Here is a 17,126-nt window from a genome sequence, read left to right as displayed (position 1 = left end):
CCCAGGTCTATCCAGGTTGTCTCAAATGGCAGGCTTTCCTTTTTCTTTTTTACTGTTGCTGCACAATATTCCATTGTGTATATAAACCACATTTTCTTTACACAGTCATCCATCGCTGGGCACTTAGGTTGTTTCCATGTCTTAACTATTGTAAGTAATGCTGATTAAACATGGGGGTGCAGATATCTTTTCAAGTTAGTGTTTTTGTTTCCTTTGGATAAATACCCAGAAGTGGAATTGCTGGATCATGTGGTAAATCTATTTTTAATTTTCTGAGGAACCTCCATACTGTTTTCCACAGCGACTGCACAGCTCACATTCCCACTAACAGTGCACAAAGGTTCCCTTTTCTCCACCTCCTTGCCAACACTTGTTATTTCTTGTCTTCTGGATAATAGTCATTCTAATAAGTGTAAGTTTATATCTCATTGTGGTTTTGATTTGCGTTTTCCTGATGATTAATTATGTGGAACACCTTTTATGTACCTGTTGGCCATTTGTAGGTCTTTTTTAGAACGATGTCTGTCAGAAACTCTGCTCATTTTTTAATCAAATTAGGGGGAGGGGTTTGTATGTATGTGTGTGTGTGTTTGTTTTGTTTTGTTTTGTTTTTGCTGAATTGTATGTCTTTATATATTTTGGATATTAGCCCCCTTATCAGATATGTGATTTGCAAATATTTTCTCCTATTTCATAGATAGCTTTTTCATTTTGTTGGTTTCCTTTGCTGAACAGAAGCTTTTCTGTTTGATTTAGACCTCACTGTTCATTTTTTGCTTTTGTTGTCTGCTTTTGGGGTCAAGTCCAGAATGTTTCTAATAGTTAAAGACGTGAAAACTCTCTATAATTCTCAATAGTGCCTTACTTATGTATCTTTAACAAAAGAACCTTGAAGATGCTGAGGAGGAGCCCTGGCTAGCTCAGGTGGTTGGAGCATTGTCCCGTGCACCAAAAAGTTGTGGGTTTGGTAACCAGTTAGGGCACATTCGTAAGTTGTGAGTTTGATCCTTGGTTGGCGCACGTACGTGTGGGAGGCAACCTATCAGTGTTTCTCTCTCACATTGATGTTTCTCTCTCTCTTCCCCGGCTTCTTCCTCACTCTCAAAAATCAAGAAACATATCCTCAAGTGAGGATTAAAAATAGAATATTAAGGAGGACATATTACAAAGAATTTTATGTGAGTTGGGTATTTAGGATAGATAGATTAAAAATTAGTTTTTACTTTTAATTGCTATTCAGAAAAAGAAAAAGCTTAATTTTGAATATCAACTAATATGAATAAGACTGCACGTCAGTAAGTGTTCAATCTGCATTCTTTATTGAAGGTGGAATTGTATAGTGTTTATGTTACAGAAACCCATATGCAGCCACAGAAGCTGTCAGTGAATTAGAACCAAAACAAGCCCCTCAAGGGGGAATCGAAACTGAAAAGTCCAACAAGCAGGAAGAAAGAAGCACGTCAGTTGAGTTTGATGTATCCACATATGAAATCGTGTACAGCCATTAATGTCTTTGGATTTGTAATATTGACATGAGGGATCTGCTCTCTGTAATGTTAAATGTAAAAGATCACCATACTATATGTATAACATGACGTAATTTAAATGTCTATGTATGTGTATACCTTGTACTCCATGTATATTTGTACATAGAAAAACGTCTAGAATGATAGCCAGCAAAATGTTATCAATGGTTAACTATCCCAACGGTTAGTGGGATTTGGAGGCAGTTTTCATTTTATTCTTTACAATTTACAGATTTCATTTTTTCTAATAAGCATGTTTTACTTTGATAATAGAGATACTTTATTTTTGAGAGAGAAAATTCTTGTAATATACCTTCACTTTCTGCTGTAGGCTTCTAGATATCAGTGTTTGTAGCAGAGTTTACATGGATTGTTAGGTAAGGTTGGAAAGTCTAAGAAAAGGACAAATGAGAGAATTTCTAGAAATCAAGGTCTATTTTCTCCGTGACAAAACAAAAACAAAAACACCACAATAATAATGAGGACCATCTCTAATTGGCATGTATGCAGCACAGAATTGTATAATATTGCACTTTTCTAAAAGGAGTGTCCACCACAGAGGGTGAAAATATGCATCATTCTGTTGCTGCTGCTGCTGCTCCTGCTGCTCCTGCCGCTCCTGCCGCCGCGGCCGCCGGGCGATGCTTCCTGGGTGCTCACTATGTGCCAGGTGCATCCTCAGCACTTTGCACACCCGCTCGTTAATCCTCAGGGTGGTCCTGTGTGGTGACTACTGTTTCCCTTGCTTTATGGCTGAGGCACAGAGGGATTATAAATGTGCTTCTACGTTCCCCCCTGACCTTGAAGCTCCTGCATCTTACTCTGACTATGAGAACTTGCCCAGTAAGGGTCACAGAGCTAGCAGTGCTGGAGGCTGAATTCGAACTCAGGTCTGGAGGCCATTGGCACCATTCCTAACCACTCAGAAGGACTGTCAGCTGTAGACAGTTTGGTGCAACCCTTTCACTAAAGCCCTCTCAGTATCTGCAAAGGACAGTATGAGGTAACTTTGTTATACTATGTTCTTATGTAAGTATTTATCATGATAGGATTTTTTTTTTAATATTACACATTAAGGGTTATAACTTTACATGTATAATTATAGATACATATCTACACACACCCATTTTCTAATGAGTCTTAAAGGATGATTCCATTGTCATAAACTATATGACAATGTTTATATGTAGTATATATACATATAAATTACATATTATATATGTAATATATAGTTCCATATCATAGAGGAAGAGAAAGATTATAAATCAAGATTATCAATTTTAATTGATTTTGTACCATTATCTTATCTTGCATTAATAATTCTAATCTTATTTACAAGTAGAAGCTACAATCTGATGGTTGCCACATCCTGAGTGCAGTTATGGGTTTCTTTCTTTCTTTTTTTTTTTTTTTTCTGTAGTCTGTTTGGCTTTTTTTTTTTTTTTTTTTTTCTGTAATCTGTATGTTTCACCAAATTAACTTTGTTTTCTGTTTTTTTACACCAAAGAGACCATGCTGAATAGAGAGGAGGGGGAAAGAGTTGGTGGAGATAGAATAAACAGAACAAATTTCAAATAGTTTCTCTTTGTGTACTTACTATATAGTATTATAGTGCCCATTGAAAAATTAGAAAATACAGAAAACAGATTGACAACTATTAGAGGGGAGGGGTTTTGAGGGATAGATGTGAAAGCTGAAGGGATTAAGAAAAGAAAAAAAATCACCCTCATAGACATAGGCAACAGTATGGTGATTACCGGAGGGATAAGGGGCTTGGGGAGGAAGGAGAGGGTGTGGGGGAATAAATGGTGATGGAAGGAGGCTTAACTTTGGGTGGCAAACACACAATACAAATGATGTATTATAGACCTGTATATTTGAAACCTGTTTTATTAACCAATATCACCCCAATAAACTTACCAAATTTTAAAAAAGAAAAGAAAAATTAGGAAGTTAATGGGACAGGTTTAAGAAACACTTAATAGCCAACCTCATTTCCACTTCAGAAAAGTCATTTTTTTCTTGATTTACCATTATGAGTCACATGAGAAAGCTTAGTATTCACTTTTACATGATATTTTTTCTCAATGAGATATTTTTTTCTCAAGTAATCAAAATATAATTAAAATGGAACAAAAGGCATCTGTAAAACAGAAATATCCATCTTTAGGAAATGACTGGCATATAATGTATAATACTTAGATTTTTTTTTAAAGCACATATATACTTAATAAATTTATTAGATTCTTAAGCATTCTTTATTTTATTTTTAATAAAATTTACTGGAGATGACATTGGTTAATAGGATCATATAGGTTTCAAGTGTACATTTTTTGGATATATCATTTGTTTATTGCTTTGTGTGCCCATCTCGCAAAGTTAAGTCATCTTCCATCACCATATATTTGGTCCCCTTTACCCTTTTCTACCCCACTCCACCCCCTTCCCTCTGGTAACCATATTTTCTTTCAACATGAGTATTCTGTTGAAATGATTTTTTTTTTTTTTTAACAAAGTCAGGTTTCACATATTGTTTTTACCTCTCTGAGAGATCAGATGCTGTTAGGTTGTACTGTGGGAAATTATACCAGTTCTTTTTATTTGAAGACTTTATTAATTGATGTTAAATATTAATTTTGTATAAAAATTGAACTATAATAGTTTGGATTTCTGTATTAGTCAGTGCAGCTTTTGGACATTTCCAGTTACAGAGATACATGTAATTTGCAGGATTACAAGAAGGTCGACAAAACCTGCTCAGTGACCATTTGAAATCAAGTCACTTAAAAATGCAGGCCACATTTTATTCCCCTCCTTGTTTCTGTAGTACATTGCACAAAGTAAGTACCCACTAAATGTTACTAAGTGAATGGATGAGTGAAGGAAACAATGAACTAAAAAGGAGACATGTTAGCTTCTGGCACAGGAATCTTCTAAACTAAGCATTAATTGAAAGAAATAATTTTATTTGTATAAAAATAAGAACAGGGAAATGTTAAACTGTGCTTCATTTTATAATTAGAGGTATAAAATATTTAAACTGCTAATGAGAACTTTGCAATGCACTGTATGGTAATTTTCATAAGACTGAGGAGATGATGTCAGAAATACCAAAAACTTCATTCATTTTTAAAAATGTAATTCAAAATCTGCCAAAAATGTGTCAGGTCTATTTTTACCTGGATTATTAATCCATTTTGCCTTATAGCAACAGAGTCTTTGAAATATTTTTCTCATTGGATATTTATGAGCGGTATACTAAATAAATTACTGTCTTCTCTTCTCTCAGGTATAACTATAAGTAGTTCAGAGTCCATTTGATGGAGAAATACACTTAGTATTATGAGGGCACAGAAGAAACACATTTAATAAAAACATTTGTTATTCTGCCTAACGGTGTAAACCTTTCACCTAATATTTTAACTCCAGCACAGATCCGATATCAATGCTAACTGAGCCTGTGGAGATCTTGTCAGTGCGGTGGGTTGTTACCACGATGTGTAAGTTACTGTGATCCTCAGTGCTGTGTGCGGAGAAAAGCGCATCTGTAAAAGCCGGTGCGCCCTGGTATCTGTGGCAGGATTTGGCCCGTCTTTAATCTCCTTTGACTTGTTCATCTTCCTTTAAGGCCGTCCATAAAGATGTGCCAAGCATCCCTTTCAGCCTTTGGTGGATTTGCACCAGTGGTCATAAACCTGCCCTCGGGACAAAGACCCCCTTTCCTTTGAAGTAATTGCTCAAGCTTTTCAAGGCAGTCCAAGAGTCTATCCTCTTTCTCTTTTTATTTTTCTTTGAGATGAGTTTGACATGTAGCCCCTTAAACCAGCATCAAGATAAATTTTTCTCTTGGCTTTTTTGAAAGCCATGACGATTTTTCAAGCACTAAGACTTAAAAGGTTCTTAAGGGGATCTGCTCTGCTTTGTGATCTAGCTTTCAGTGGATCCTGCTATCTCAGCCAGCAACAGTGGGGACTTTTGGTATCCATTAACTACTGCAAACTTTTATCAAAGAATTAGCCTGATATTTTCCAGAAGACTTCTTTCCCCCTTGTTCTTTATTTGGCTTGGAGACTTCAGTGAGAGATGGAGATAGCTTTGGGGGTCTTTGAAAAGATAATATGTGGCCAGTATTGTCTTCCTGGAGCTGATTTCCTCATAGGTAGTAAGTCTGTGGGTGACAAGTAGTGGGGAGGGGTAGGTCTAAGTGGGTGCTGCAGTGAGCATGAGTTATATGGTTTCTAGGCTTTGCAAGCATAAACAGAGAGAGAGAGAGATGTAGGATTTTGCCTTTTCTGTGGGAGGTGATTGCTCGGGCTCTGGGATCCAGGTGATGTATAATCATGTAACCACAGAGGAATCAATTCTGAGCCATATATACCAGTAGGTCTGTGTTCTGCCTCTGAGTATGCCCTTCACCTTTAATAGCTTCAGTATAAGAAGTTCCCGAAATATCTGGAAAACTTAAAACAGTTTGAACCTGTTGGGTTTAAACCCTGTATCATAGAATTCTCTTCACTCGGGTGAAATATTAATATTTAGAACATTTGGCTTCTTTGCATTTATAAAAGTCCACAAGTATTTATTTTGAACAGAGTTTTTAATGAGAAAAGAAAAAGAACATTCAATTTACACAGCAGATAATAAGGGAATACAAAGTCCATTTTTAAGCAAGACTCAAAACAGCTTTTCTTGGGGGAAATGCTATTTCTTCATATGTTGTCATATGTGGATTTTTAAAGGCCATTAATGTGCGTTTCCTAAAGGGAGGGAAGTTAAGTAGCACAATCTTTTTACTGGAAATTCAGTGAGTGTTTGTGAAACCAGTTACCTGAGAAGAACCCAATGATTATAAGTCTGCCCTTATGCTTTTAATTTGTTGTTTTTCTTCTCCTTTCTTTCCCCCTGTATTTCCTGAACTGTCTGACCTGCTTCCTGGGTTAGAGAACATTTTGCCAAACTTTTAAGCCAACATCTTAGCATTGAACAGTTCTTTATTTAGAGATTGGGCCCAAGGAAAAGAAACAGCCTTTTTTCTGTTTTGAAATTACATCGTATGTGTGTAGAGGCATACATGATTGGTGTGGCGTGGATTATTGGAAACTAGTATTTTGCAAATAGAGCATACTTATTAAAATTTTAATTATGAGTTTACAGGAAAGAGCGCTTATACCTTAACCCACTTTATGGGGTTAATTGGGAGGCTCCCTAAACTCTTGACTTTATAGTCATAGAAAATTCTCAATATTCGAACTGTTTTGTATGAAAGAAATACAGTGTCAGCAATATTCTCACTTCCTCCCTATGTTCCTGGGAAAGTATTCTTAGATCTGGGAAAAGGAAAATTAGCCCTGACATGCTTAGGTGATGGTGTTCCCTGGGTCCGCCATTACCCATCTGCCCCGTGTTTACTTTGGTTGACACTTAGGTCATTTTCAGTTGCCACTAAGGAATTCCAAGACAATTCAAATTAAAACACAAATCTCACCCCTCGCTCCCTTAAAATGGTTGATTTATGAAAACAGAAGAGTAATCACTGAAAATGTATGCCTTAGATCTTAATGATTTTAATTCTTGATTTTAAATAAGTTGCTGATATAATTACACATTAATTTTAAAAATAACATTGTAGGTATTTTTGTGGCATGTAGAGTATCTTGGGAAAGGGATGAAGCATGAATGAGGGTGACAGTATTGGTAACTTTAAAAATGTATAACACCTATTTCTCATTTTTGTGGCAAGGCTTATCTCTAACAGAAAATTAGCAATTCAGATTGGTTTAAATTATGTAGGGGTTTTTTTTTCCTAAAAATTTCCCCAAATTTGTCTACTTTTTTCAACGGGGGGAAAAAAAAAAGTCCTTGTGACAGATTCTTTCTTGTTTTGAAAAATTAAGTAAACTTTGTAATTAAGGTAGGTTTCCCTCCCCAAAGGAGTTTTGAAACTTGGAATCAAATCAACCTTCCTTTGCTTTTTCATAGGTTTTTGAGGTCTCCCTTTATCACCGAGCATGTCAGCCAGCTCCAGGTCAGGCAGCGCGCAGCAGGCCAGTGTGGTGCAGCTTGCTGTGCTGCAGTCTCACTCACAGGGACCCACAGTCACCAGAAGCCACGAAGGACACTAGACACAGCTGTCACGGTGTCCTTCGGTGGCAGGCTGTGGTAGTGGTGTGGAATGACAAGACACGAAGTACCTGTAGGCTCCGGGGCAGGTGTCTTCATAGTAGACACACTTCACCTGTTTTTGGTCATGGATATCCGTGCATTCAGTGAAACCTATTATCCTCTTCCTCTCCTCCCCCCCACCCCCTTCATCCTTCCAGAAAAACATAGGTATGCACATACATTTTGCATGAAATTTCAGGGAACCCATGGACCCATTGTAGAAACCACTGCTTTGGAGTTGAATGTGTTTGCCTTTTCAAGGACATTAGGGTCCTGCTGGATTTTCCCTGACCCGCCAGGCCTCTCCTCAGTGTGACTGTACCAAGGACAGCCACATGCCTGGCTTAGGATGACGAGTTACTCTTCTCTGCAGAGCTCCGCAGCTGGTGGTAGTGACCTACTTTCTAAGCGCATTGTCCCATTTGGATTATACAGTGTCATTCATCATTATGCTGTGAAACCAGCCAGGCCAAGGAGATCTAAAAATGCCGACACCCTGCTCCCAAGTCCCACTTGTAAAGGCTTTTGTGTCTTGGTTCTTAGTGACTATAGAAGTAAAGGACTGGTTTAGTATTAAAATATTATCTTCGGGCTAACTGTGGAATTCAGTTTATCCTTGTAGCTCAGCATGAATCAAGCCACAGATGAAGCCCATCTTTGTTTTCCTTTTCTGTGCTGGGGCCGGTCATGGTGTGGATTCCTTATCAGCCAATCAGTTTTCTCTTTTGCTTGGGACCCAGGTACAGGACGGCTCCTCCCTCCTGTGAGGATGCTCTGCAGCGGCTCCTGTTATTTGGGTACCCCTCCTCGGTCCTCTCCCCCTCCCTGATTTTCAAGCACGACCAGTAGAATTACATGTAGGAGCTTTTTTTTAATCTTTTTTGACTGCATCATAGAGAAATATACTCCGAGACTTATCTGTGAGGAACATACATATGCTCAGTAAAGACGGTAGATAATAAGAGGGCCTGCCTTGAGACACCATGAATCCCAGTCAGAACTGTCTTCCTTGTGGCAGGGTGACGGTGGCCCATAGGGGAGGCGGAGAGGGAAGGAGAAAAGATGGCTGTTTCTCTTTGAAATGTGAATCAAGCCTAAATCCCTACTTTTATAGTCGTCCATCCATAAATCATCTGATCGGGGGTCTTGTATTTATGTTGGGAGAGTACCTGAGGCACATTTTATAATGCAGATTTCTGACTTACTTTACCCTGAGGTTTCAACCATTACTGCCTGATAATCATGTAAGGCTTACACATTTAACGTGTGGTCCTCACAATATAACAGAGAGTTTCGACCTGGTTCTAAAATAGAGTTTTTGGACAAATTCCCAAACTATTGTAATAAGTAAAAGAGTTAGCCATTATGGGAATTAGGAACTACTTGCTGATCATTTCATCTGAGGAGGAGGAGGGAATTCCCTGCACGAACTTGAATTCATTTGTTTGCCCTTTTTATCTGTCTTTTCTTTTCCTGAAGGTGGGACCACCACCCCCCGGGCCATTTTGACTGGCCATGACTACCCGATCACCTGTGCTGCCGTCTGCGCTGAGCTCGGCCTGGTCCTGAGTGGCTCCACAGGTAAGTCGGTGGCACTGCCATAAATGTGCTGTTTGCCTTCATTCAGTGGCAGCTCCAGCCCTGTTTCAGGTGCGGTGTTCATCAGTAGCTACCATATTGGACAGCACACCACACATGCTTCTGTTTCACAGCCTTGCTCTAAGGGGGGGGGGGGGGGAGCTAGAGCAGGGACATCTATGTTTGTTTACTCTTCGGAGCTCTGGCTGGGCTGCTTCCATCTCACACCTGAATGGAAGCGCCTGACCCATCTGTTCTAACTTCCAAATCCCAGGCTAGTCAGGAACCAGGATGGCACCAAGAATGGCGTGGAAAGGTCTGCCCAGGGGTTCGTCCTAGCAACATCAGCATGTATTTAGACCACAGATACCAAGCAGGCATTCCAAGAGCACACGCTTGGAACACACAAAAAGGCTCATCTCATGGGGAAGCATGGGGTATTGAGTCACCTTATCTTTGTTTTGAACTATTATACTTAGTCTAGGTAACAACACTTATTAGTCAGTGGATTGTGGTTTTGAATGTTTTAGCTGGTCAAAACATTGAAACACTAGTGATGATAGCAAAAATCCTGTACCGACTGGAATTTTTACCTTCCTGTGCCCAACAATGTCACATATCCTTAGCTGGCATGAGGTTTTGGACTAGATGTGGTTCCCATCAGCTGTGTAAATGAACCTGTCACCCTGCAGGCTGTCCTAGCTTTGCACTGAGTGTGAGGCCATGCACATGACAATACAAGCTAAAACCGGCAAAGTGAGTTTAATGATCAACAGGGAATTTTATGATCGGTCCATGGCATTTTTAAGAAGGTTCTCAAAACATTAAAAATTCTTTATACACACATCTGCATACATACACGTACATATACACGGACATGAAAGGGTGGGAAGAACACACGTTTATTAGTGTACTGTCATTTAAAACAGAATTCATGTGTCTTCTTTGTGAGAACCTTCTCAACGGCAGTGCTTGCCGCTTTCTCTTCATAGAACAGGACGTGGAGAGCAAGCCCTCCCACCTGACCAGTCTCACACTCCTTGCCTTCGGGACTCCTTTAACGGGAGGGCCTTTGCTGGCTTCCCTCCTCCTAATGATTTCACAGAGTAGTTTGAACGTATGTGGCTCAGCTTGCTCCTCTCCCAAGACCACGGCACGCACAGGGCCTTGTGCACAGTGGCACCGGGAAGATGTCCTTTTGCAGACTTTCTGGGACGCCCTTTGACCTGTGCTCACGATTCACTCACAGTGGGCTGTTCCCACTTCAAAATGAATCTTGCGTTTTGCTTTCCCCTTTCTCAGAAGGACCGTGTCTCATACATTCCATGAACGGAGACTTGTTAAGGACGTTGGAGGGTCCTGAAAACTGCCTGAAACCAAAACTCATCCAGGCTTCGAGAGAGGGCCACTGCGTCATCTTCTACGAGAACGGGTTCTTCTGTACGTTCAGCGTGAACGGGAAGCTGCAGGCCACCATGGAAACAGAGGACAACATCCGGGTGAGTGCCTCTCAGACTCTTCAGGATTTGAGATACTTACCTCAGGGGGGCATGTGGGGAGGGGAGAGGGTTCCATAAAGAAGCTCCTTCTGAGATTCTTTCCCTGCATTCCCTCCCTTACCCCACCCCGAAATGAGGTAGCACCCAGGTGAGGCCCGTGTGCCCCGCCAACCACGGCATGTCCCAGCTGTGCCGACTGTGTTGCTCAGTGTGGGAGCCCTCAGCTGGAGAGGCTGGCTCACCAGGGCACGGGCTCAGTGTTTTTGTATCTGAGCATCAAATTTAAAATAATGCAACAGAGGACATCTAGACCTGTCTGCTCCTTCTAGGCTGGTGGGGTGGTGGGGGTAAGGACTATTTAGGATTAGCATCTGGCTCCAGACTTCTCCGTGGAGGATGAGACCCAGTCTTGCCAAGGTGACAGAGTTGGATTTCACATTGTGATTTGAATTAGGCAAACACTTTCCCATTTTGCTGTGAAGAAACGATAATGCTAGTGGGCCTTCCAGGGGTTTCACTTCCTCTTCAAGACAGGGCTCCCTCAGGACTAGGTAGAAGGAGGGAGTAAGGACTGCCATTTGGAGAAGCTGTTTGCAGGTCCTTGTCCCACCTCCTGACCTGCTGGTGGAGGCTGCTGTGCCCGCTGGTGTGGTTTTAGCCCAGCCACTGCTGTTCCTGACCAGGGCGGCTTAGAGGACACGTTCTCCCAGATCTGGGCTGATCACCCCTTCTCGAAAGTAAAACCCTACCTATAGATTACATCAGGGGTCCTCAAACTTTTTAAAGTGGGGGCCAGATCACGGTCCCTCAGAGAGCTGGAGGGCCGGACTATATGAACTACTAATTCCTACTGTAACACCTCAGCTGCGCTCACTGCCCAAAAAACCTGGCTGGCCGGATCAGACTCCTCTGCGGGTCGCATGTGGCCCGCGGGCCGTAGTTTGAAGACCCCTGGATTAGATGAACTCAGGGGCACTTGCTGCTCCTTTATTCTGGGACGGGTTTCTTAATTTACTAAGTAGCATGTCTCTCTCTCCATATGTCCGCTCTGCATCCACCTCTGCCACAAAGGCAGGCGGGCCTCTCTCTGCTTTCACTTCCCCTCCTCCCCATAGCACTTCATTTAAACCAAGTACCCATCAGAGGGCTGCCTTTCCTCTTTGGAATAATAATGCTGACCATCTATCACACGGAGTTGCGATTATATTGTCAGCTACGCTAATAAATCTGTAAAATCATTTGAAACCCCCTGCTAACGTTCCGGGGCTCTCAGGACCAAGGCTCTGGCAGTGCCTGGAGGCGGTGGTTGGCTTCCTGCAGACTGTTTGTTTACACTAGTTTTCCTCTCTGTCCTATAGCCATTGCTTTTCCTCCTCTAATATTTCCCACTGGGTTTCAAGCTTAAACAGCCCGGTTGCTTTTCCACCAGCACTTTTGTGCTTTATCACACTAATTGTAAGTGGTGGCACTCTGTGATTAGTAAGCTTGCCTGGCAGGGAGAAGTGGATAAAAGAGGAGAGAAGAAAGACAAGGAGAAACAAAAAGAGAGGGTAATAGAGAGTGTAGTGGAGAGAGAAAGGAGAGCATAGAGAAAAGGCTGAGAGAGGAAGAGTTGGGTGAGGCAGAAAGAGAAGGCTGAGAGGACCCAGGCAGCAGGCGCAGAGACCCTCTTACTTACAGGCCTGATGGTGCGCTCACCCCCAGCGTAGCACTTGGGATTTCAGAGGATTGAACCCTCATCTCAACCCCTCCTGGTGCTGAGGCACAATGTTAGCGTTGAGGTCCCCCCGAGTGCTGGTCTGGGTGGAAGGTAGGGCGCTGCTCAGGAGAATTGGGCAAGTCCTTCCCGGGAAAGGCCGAGAAGACATCCTCTCCCTTATTAAAATGTCCTGGATGGTCCTAAAAGTCCAAGTTTAAAGTAATTCCAAACGAAACTAGGATTAGAGATTCTCTACTAAAACAGAGTTAAAGATTAATGGTTTTAATTTATGTTTTTATATAGCACTTACCCAGTAAAAAGCCTCAAGCATAAAACTCAAGTGAACCACAACCAGAAGGTTAATGGGTTTTCATCAGCTGGATTCTATAAGTGTAGCAAATGATTACCTGTCCCAGGCTCCCTTGCAGGTCCCGACCCCCGGAGACGGCCACTCGTGAAATGAGGGGAGGCAGAGGATATTGACTTTTACTTAGAGAAATCTTACTGTTCACATTTGGTTTAGATTTGGAGGATACTTCTTCTATGTAACTACCTTCCACACTTGGGCTTTTACATCTTAGATTTTTGTGAGAGTAAGCCATATTTAAGGGACCACTAAAAGTTGGCGTTTATGTGAATGTGAATCGAATGGCTATGAGACGATCCTTACGATGATTTTTAAAAATTTGGCAAAGGGTAGATTAAAGACTTAAGGCAACTGTACGGAAACGGAGCATAAATACATTTATCAGAAGTTACAGGTATCCTTCCGGGCTTGCTAGCACAGTCTGTATTCCCAGGCCCGTGGTGTCCAGACGGGCGGATCACAGATGGCTGCAGTGACTTGGAGCACGCTGTGTCCGCTCCTAAGAAAGGCGGTGGGTCTTACTGAGCTAGGGAACGGAGGCTCGGAGGGCAGTGCAGAGAGGAGTAGCTGCAGGGGTGGGAAGGACAAACAGTAAATATGGTGAGCTTTGCAGGCTCTGTAATCTGTTGCAATTACTTAAGAGAGGAGCCATAAAGGAGTGGGTGTGGCTACGTTCCAACAACCCTTGTTTATGGGCGCTGAAATGTGGAATGCATGTAACTTCCCACCTGTGATGAAATTTTCTTTTATTTTTCTCAACCATTAGAAAATGCAGACAGCCATAGAAAAGCAGGCACTGGCCTGCCTCTGCCCCATTTTACAGGATGGAAGAACACGTTCCCCGTCTGCCCCGGGCAAGAAGGAAATGCTCAGCCTGGGGCTGAGTACCCGGAGCCGGGGTTCCTGCCACATTGTCCTCCCCGCTGCTGTGAAGTAAAGGTCCTGCAGGCAGCAGCATTTCACTGGGGACGCGAGTCAGGAGCTCTGTCCGCCCGGCCTTGGTACAAAGCGTGCTTAGCCCGTGCCCGGGACACCTGCAGAGATGCCCGGGCTCCTCACTGTCCAGTGCTGGTCCCAGTCCACAGTGTGCAGCTGGGAAAAGCGTCTGCCACCTCAGCCTTAAAAAGGAAAACTCAAGCATGGCCTGACCATCCACTGATTTTTTTTTAAAATGGCAAAAGTTTCCTGATTCTCAATATCCTGACACTCAGGAGCCACATGGTCTCTCCCTTCTCCCTACGCTGCAGTGCAGACTCAGGTGAGCTTTCCCTGGAGCCACCTCTCACCTGAGCATTGCTTTGTCTCACAGGCCATCCAGCTGAGCCGGGACGGGCAGTACCTGCTCACAGGAGGAGACAACGGCGTGGTCATGGTCTGGCAGGTGTCTGACCTCAAGCAGCTCTTTGCCTACCCGGGCTGCGATGCTGGGATCCGGGCCATGGCCCTGTCTTACGACCAGAGGTAACACTGCAGTCAGGTCTGCTCACGGTGGGGGGAATTGAACGGGCTGGGTTGGGGCGGTCACCTGAGCAATGAAAAAAGCCAGTGAACAGTGGGGTTTCCAGGATACTGTGAAAATGTGTGGTTTCCTTTCTGCTGGCACACCCCCGAGGAGAAAGGTTGACTTCTCCAGCAGTGGACATGCGTAACAAAGGCTCTGGTTGGTTACATCGCGGTTTTTAGCCTTTTATGTTTCTTCAAGTACCTTTAATGCAAAATGCCTGGGTCTCCGTTCATGAGAATTCCTACACACTCCCAAGTGAGAAACTTGGGGGTGATCATTTTTATCTGGTTTCTCATTGCCTCTTAATATAAGGTGACCAGACGTACGTACCGCTTTTGGCAGGACAGTCCCGATTTTTAACCATTTGTCCCGTGTCCGCAGAGTTTTAAATCGGGACTGTTTTAAAACGCTGCGGGACGCAGGACAAATTGTTAAATATCGGGATGTCCGGTCACCTTATCTTAATAAACAGACACTCATTTTAGTTCCTAATTGTTTTTGTGTGGCAACATTTTTCCTGAAAGCCACCTTTTGGTGTACACGTCTGTGGCCTCAGGTCCATTCAGTGTTACGCTAGTCTAACCGCCACCACTGTGTTTAGTGAACTTGTCGCTTCCCACACACCTCCGTGTGGACTGAGCTTTCTGTGGATACCTAGTGCCCTTGTCTCTCCTCACAGGCTTTGACTGGAGGACAGCTTTTTTTTTTTTCATTACTGTTTGCGGGAATGTCTTTTCCCATCCTTTCCCTCTAGCCTGTTTGTCTCTAGGCCTAAAGTGAGTCCCTCGTAGACAGCACATATTTGATCATGTGTATCTGAGCTTGAGTAGCGGCACCTTAGTTCCTGGTTTTGTTGTGAAGTGGTAGGGAGGGTGCTGAATAGGACCTCAGAGGAGCTCACGCCCTGCACAGCGTCAGGAAAGCAGTGTGCCCCCCAGCACCCCCCCCCCCCACACACACACACACCTGCAGTGGTCACCTCAGGGAGTCACTGTGTTCTGAGACCTGGGCCCTGCTCAGAGTGTGATGGACAGGACTCTCCTGTGGAGCAGAGCCCACGCCGGCCACACGGCCCCTTCACTGATTCTCTACCTGCGTGCACCCCGCCACCAGCAATGACTGAGAGACCCATTGTGGCAGCCAGGCCTGCTCACTGACTCGCTGTGTTTTCTGTAAAAGGGAAGCTGTGGCTTGGCTCCTCGTAGAATGGCAGAGGCGGCACTGGAGTTTACTCAGGGCTGCATTTTAGTCATTAAAACACGTACCTTCGTCGGCACACACTGTAGCTCTGACCGCCAACTTCTCCTTTATCTGTAGAGTTGAGGAGGGCAGCTCTTTCTGTAGCAGCAGATGCCTCGGGACTGAATTAGGTGTGTGAATCCCTCTCCTCTCTGCTCCTCCAGGTGCATCATTGCCGGCATGGCCTCAGGAAGCATCGTTCTCTTCTACAACGACTTTAACCGGTGGCATCACGAGTACCAGACCCGCTACTGACGGGCCAGCCCTGCTCCCAGCCCAGGAGGGGGCGCCCTGGGGCGTCCTTCCCTTAGGAACAGCGAGCACATCTGAATGTAACCTTAATTTGCTCAAAGAAGCAAGATATTTTTAAAAGTTAATTGCTATTTTTGTAGACTTTGCTTGACTTTTTGGGGGGGAGGGGAAGTATATAGCAAAGCAGAAAACTGGCTGCTGGGTTCTGTAGTTTTAAAAAAAAAATCTATATATTTTTAGTCATAATGAGAAGTCTATTTTCACCAATTATGGAAAATATACATTGGAGTGAGTAAACCCACTTATTCTAGCTACATTATGAAAACAAAAACAAAAAAAACAACACCACATTTCCCATTTATCTGTAATCTTGAGAAAGCTATGATTTTAACAATAGGGAAATGGGTTATACTATTGGGATAGGGGAATTTTATGCTATACTTTGGGTCCTGTATTTTTTCCAAATAATTGTGCTTCTTATGAGCTGAACTTTCTGCGATTTAAATAGTAATGTTTAAATTATGCTACATGTAATTTAAAACATCTCAATGAGTTATTTCTATCGATATTCTTCTTCAAGCATGTTATAGACCTAGAAAATTATGGTTAGGGGGGAGCAATTTTACTGTGTGGTTAACATGAAAGGATCTAACGTTATATAGCAAGGGTGAACTATTTGCAGTGTTTTCCTGATTTGCGGTCTTCATGGCACACCTAAGTGAAATGATGGCAATGTTCTTGGGCTCACAACTTTTTCTTTGAGTTGCAAGTACCAAAGGTCCCCCCTGAGGTGTGACTGTGCCCAGCACTGAGGCCCAGCCCCGTGGGTCTGAGGACAGAGGCTGCCAGGTGCTGTATCGAGTAACACCCGTCTTACCTTCTCTTTGTTACTGGACTATCTTCACCTCCTTTTGATCAGCAGTTTATACTAAGAAACAATGTTATTTTGGTGTATAATTCTACTTTTCTAGTAGACTGCTGTGTGGGATTCTGTGAAAAATATTTGAGAAAGGGTCTGTATTACATAAATAAACTCTTTATATGTTGTGAACTTTGACATCCCATCTGTTTCTTTTGCAACTTTTACGTTTTCTGCACGCTCTGCTCTGCTCTTCTCTGCCAGCCAGGACTGGGAGCAGCTCAGTTTGACAGAGAAGTTAAATGCCACTGTTTACTGGGTTGTTGGAAATACCTTTTCACTCCTAATTCTAAGACAGTGATAAAACAATTATTTACCCCCCAAAATGTCTGTTTCAGTCACAGATTCTGAACAACCAATAAGAGAGAGACCCTCTTGAAT

General features: G+C 42.8%; 1 protein-coding gene and 1 long non-coding RNA gene across 6 annotated transcripts in view; one reads left to right on the top strand and one right to left on the bottom strand.

Moving 5' to 3' along the window:
- The window catches only part of LRBA (LPS responsive beige-like anchor protein), a 514,593-nt gene extending 497,710 nt beyond the window's left edge, over positions 1-16,883 (top strand). For all 5 annotated transcript variants that reach the window (XM_084884876.1, XM_084884872.1, XM_084884875.1 and 2 more), the window contains 4 exons: positions 9,168-9,269; positions 10,569-10,765; positions 14,141-14,292; positions 15,739-16,883. In XM_084884876.1, coding sequence (XP_084741002.1) covers positions 9,168-9,269; positions 10,569-10,765; positions 14,141-14,292; positions 15,739-15,829 — 542 coding nt within the window. In that variant the 3' untranslated portion in view covers positions 15,830-16,883. The remainder of the gene's footprint in view (positions 1-9,167; positions 9,270-10,568; positions 10,766-14,140; positions 14,293-15,738) is intronic.
- Positions 10,775-14,224, bottom strand: LOC311623131. The gene is made up of 3 exons (XR_014795104.1): positions 14,118-14,224; positions 11,715-13,398; positions 10,775-11,514 (listed from the first exon to the last, which is right to left on the bottom strand). It is a non-coding gene; the product is annotated as an uncharacterized lncRNA (long non-coding RNA).
- Positions 16,884-17,126: the final 243 nt, after the last annotated feature.

The sequence above is a fragment of the Pipistrellus hanaki genome (assembly GCF_964339955.1).
Source record: "Pipistrellus hanaki genome assembly, chromosome: 5".
Lineage (NCBI taxonomy): Eukaryota > Metazoa > Chordata > Mammalia > Chiroptera > Vespertilionidae > Pipistrellus > Pipistrellus hanaki.
Note: the sequence above shows the minus strand (reverse complement) of the source record. Positions and strands in the feature narration are given on the sequence as shown.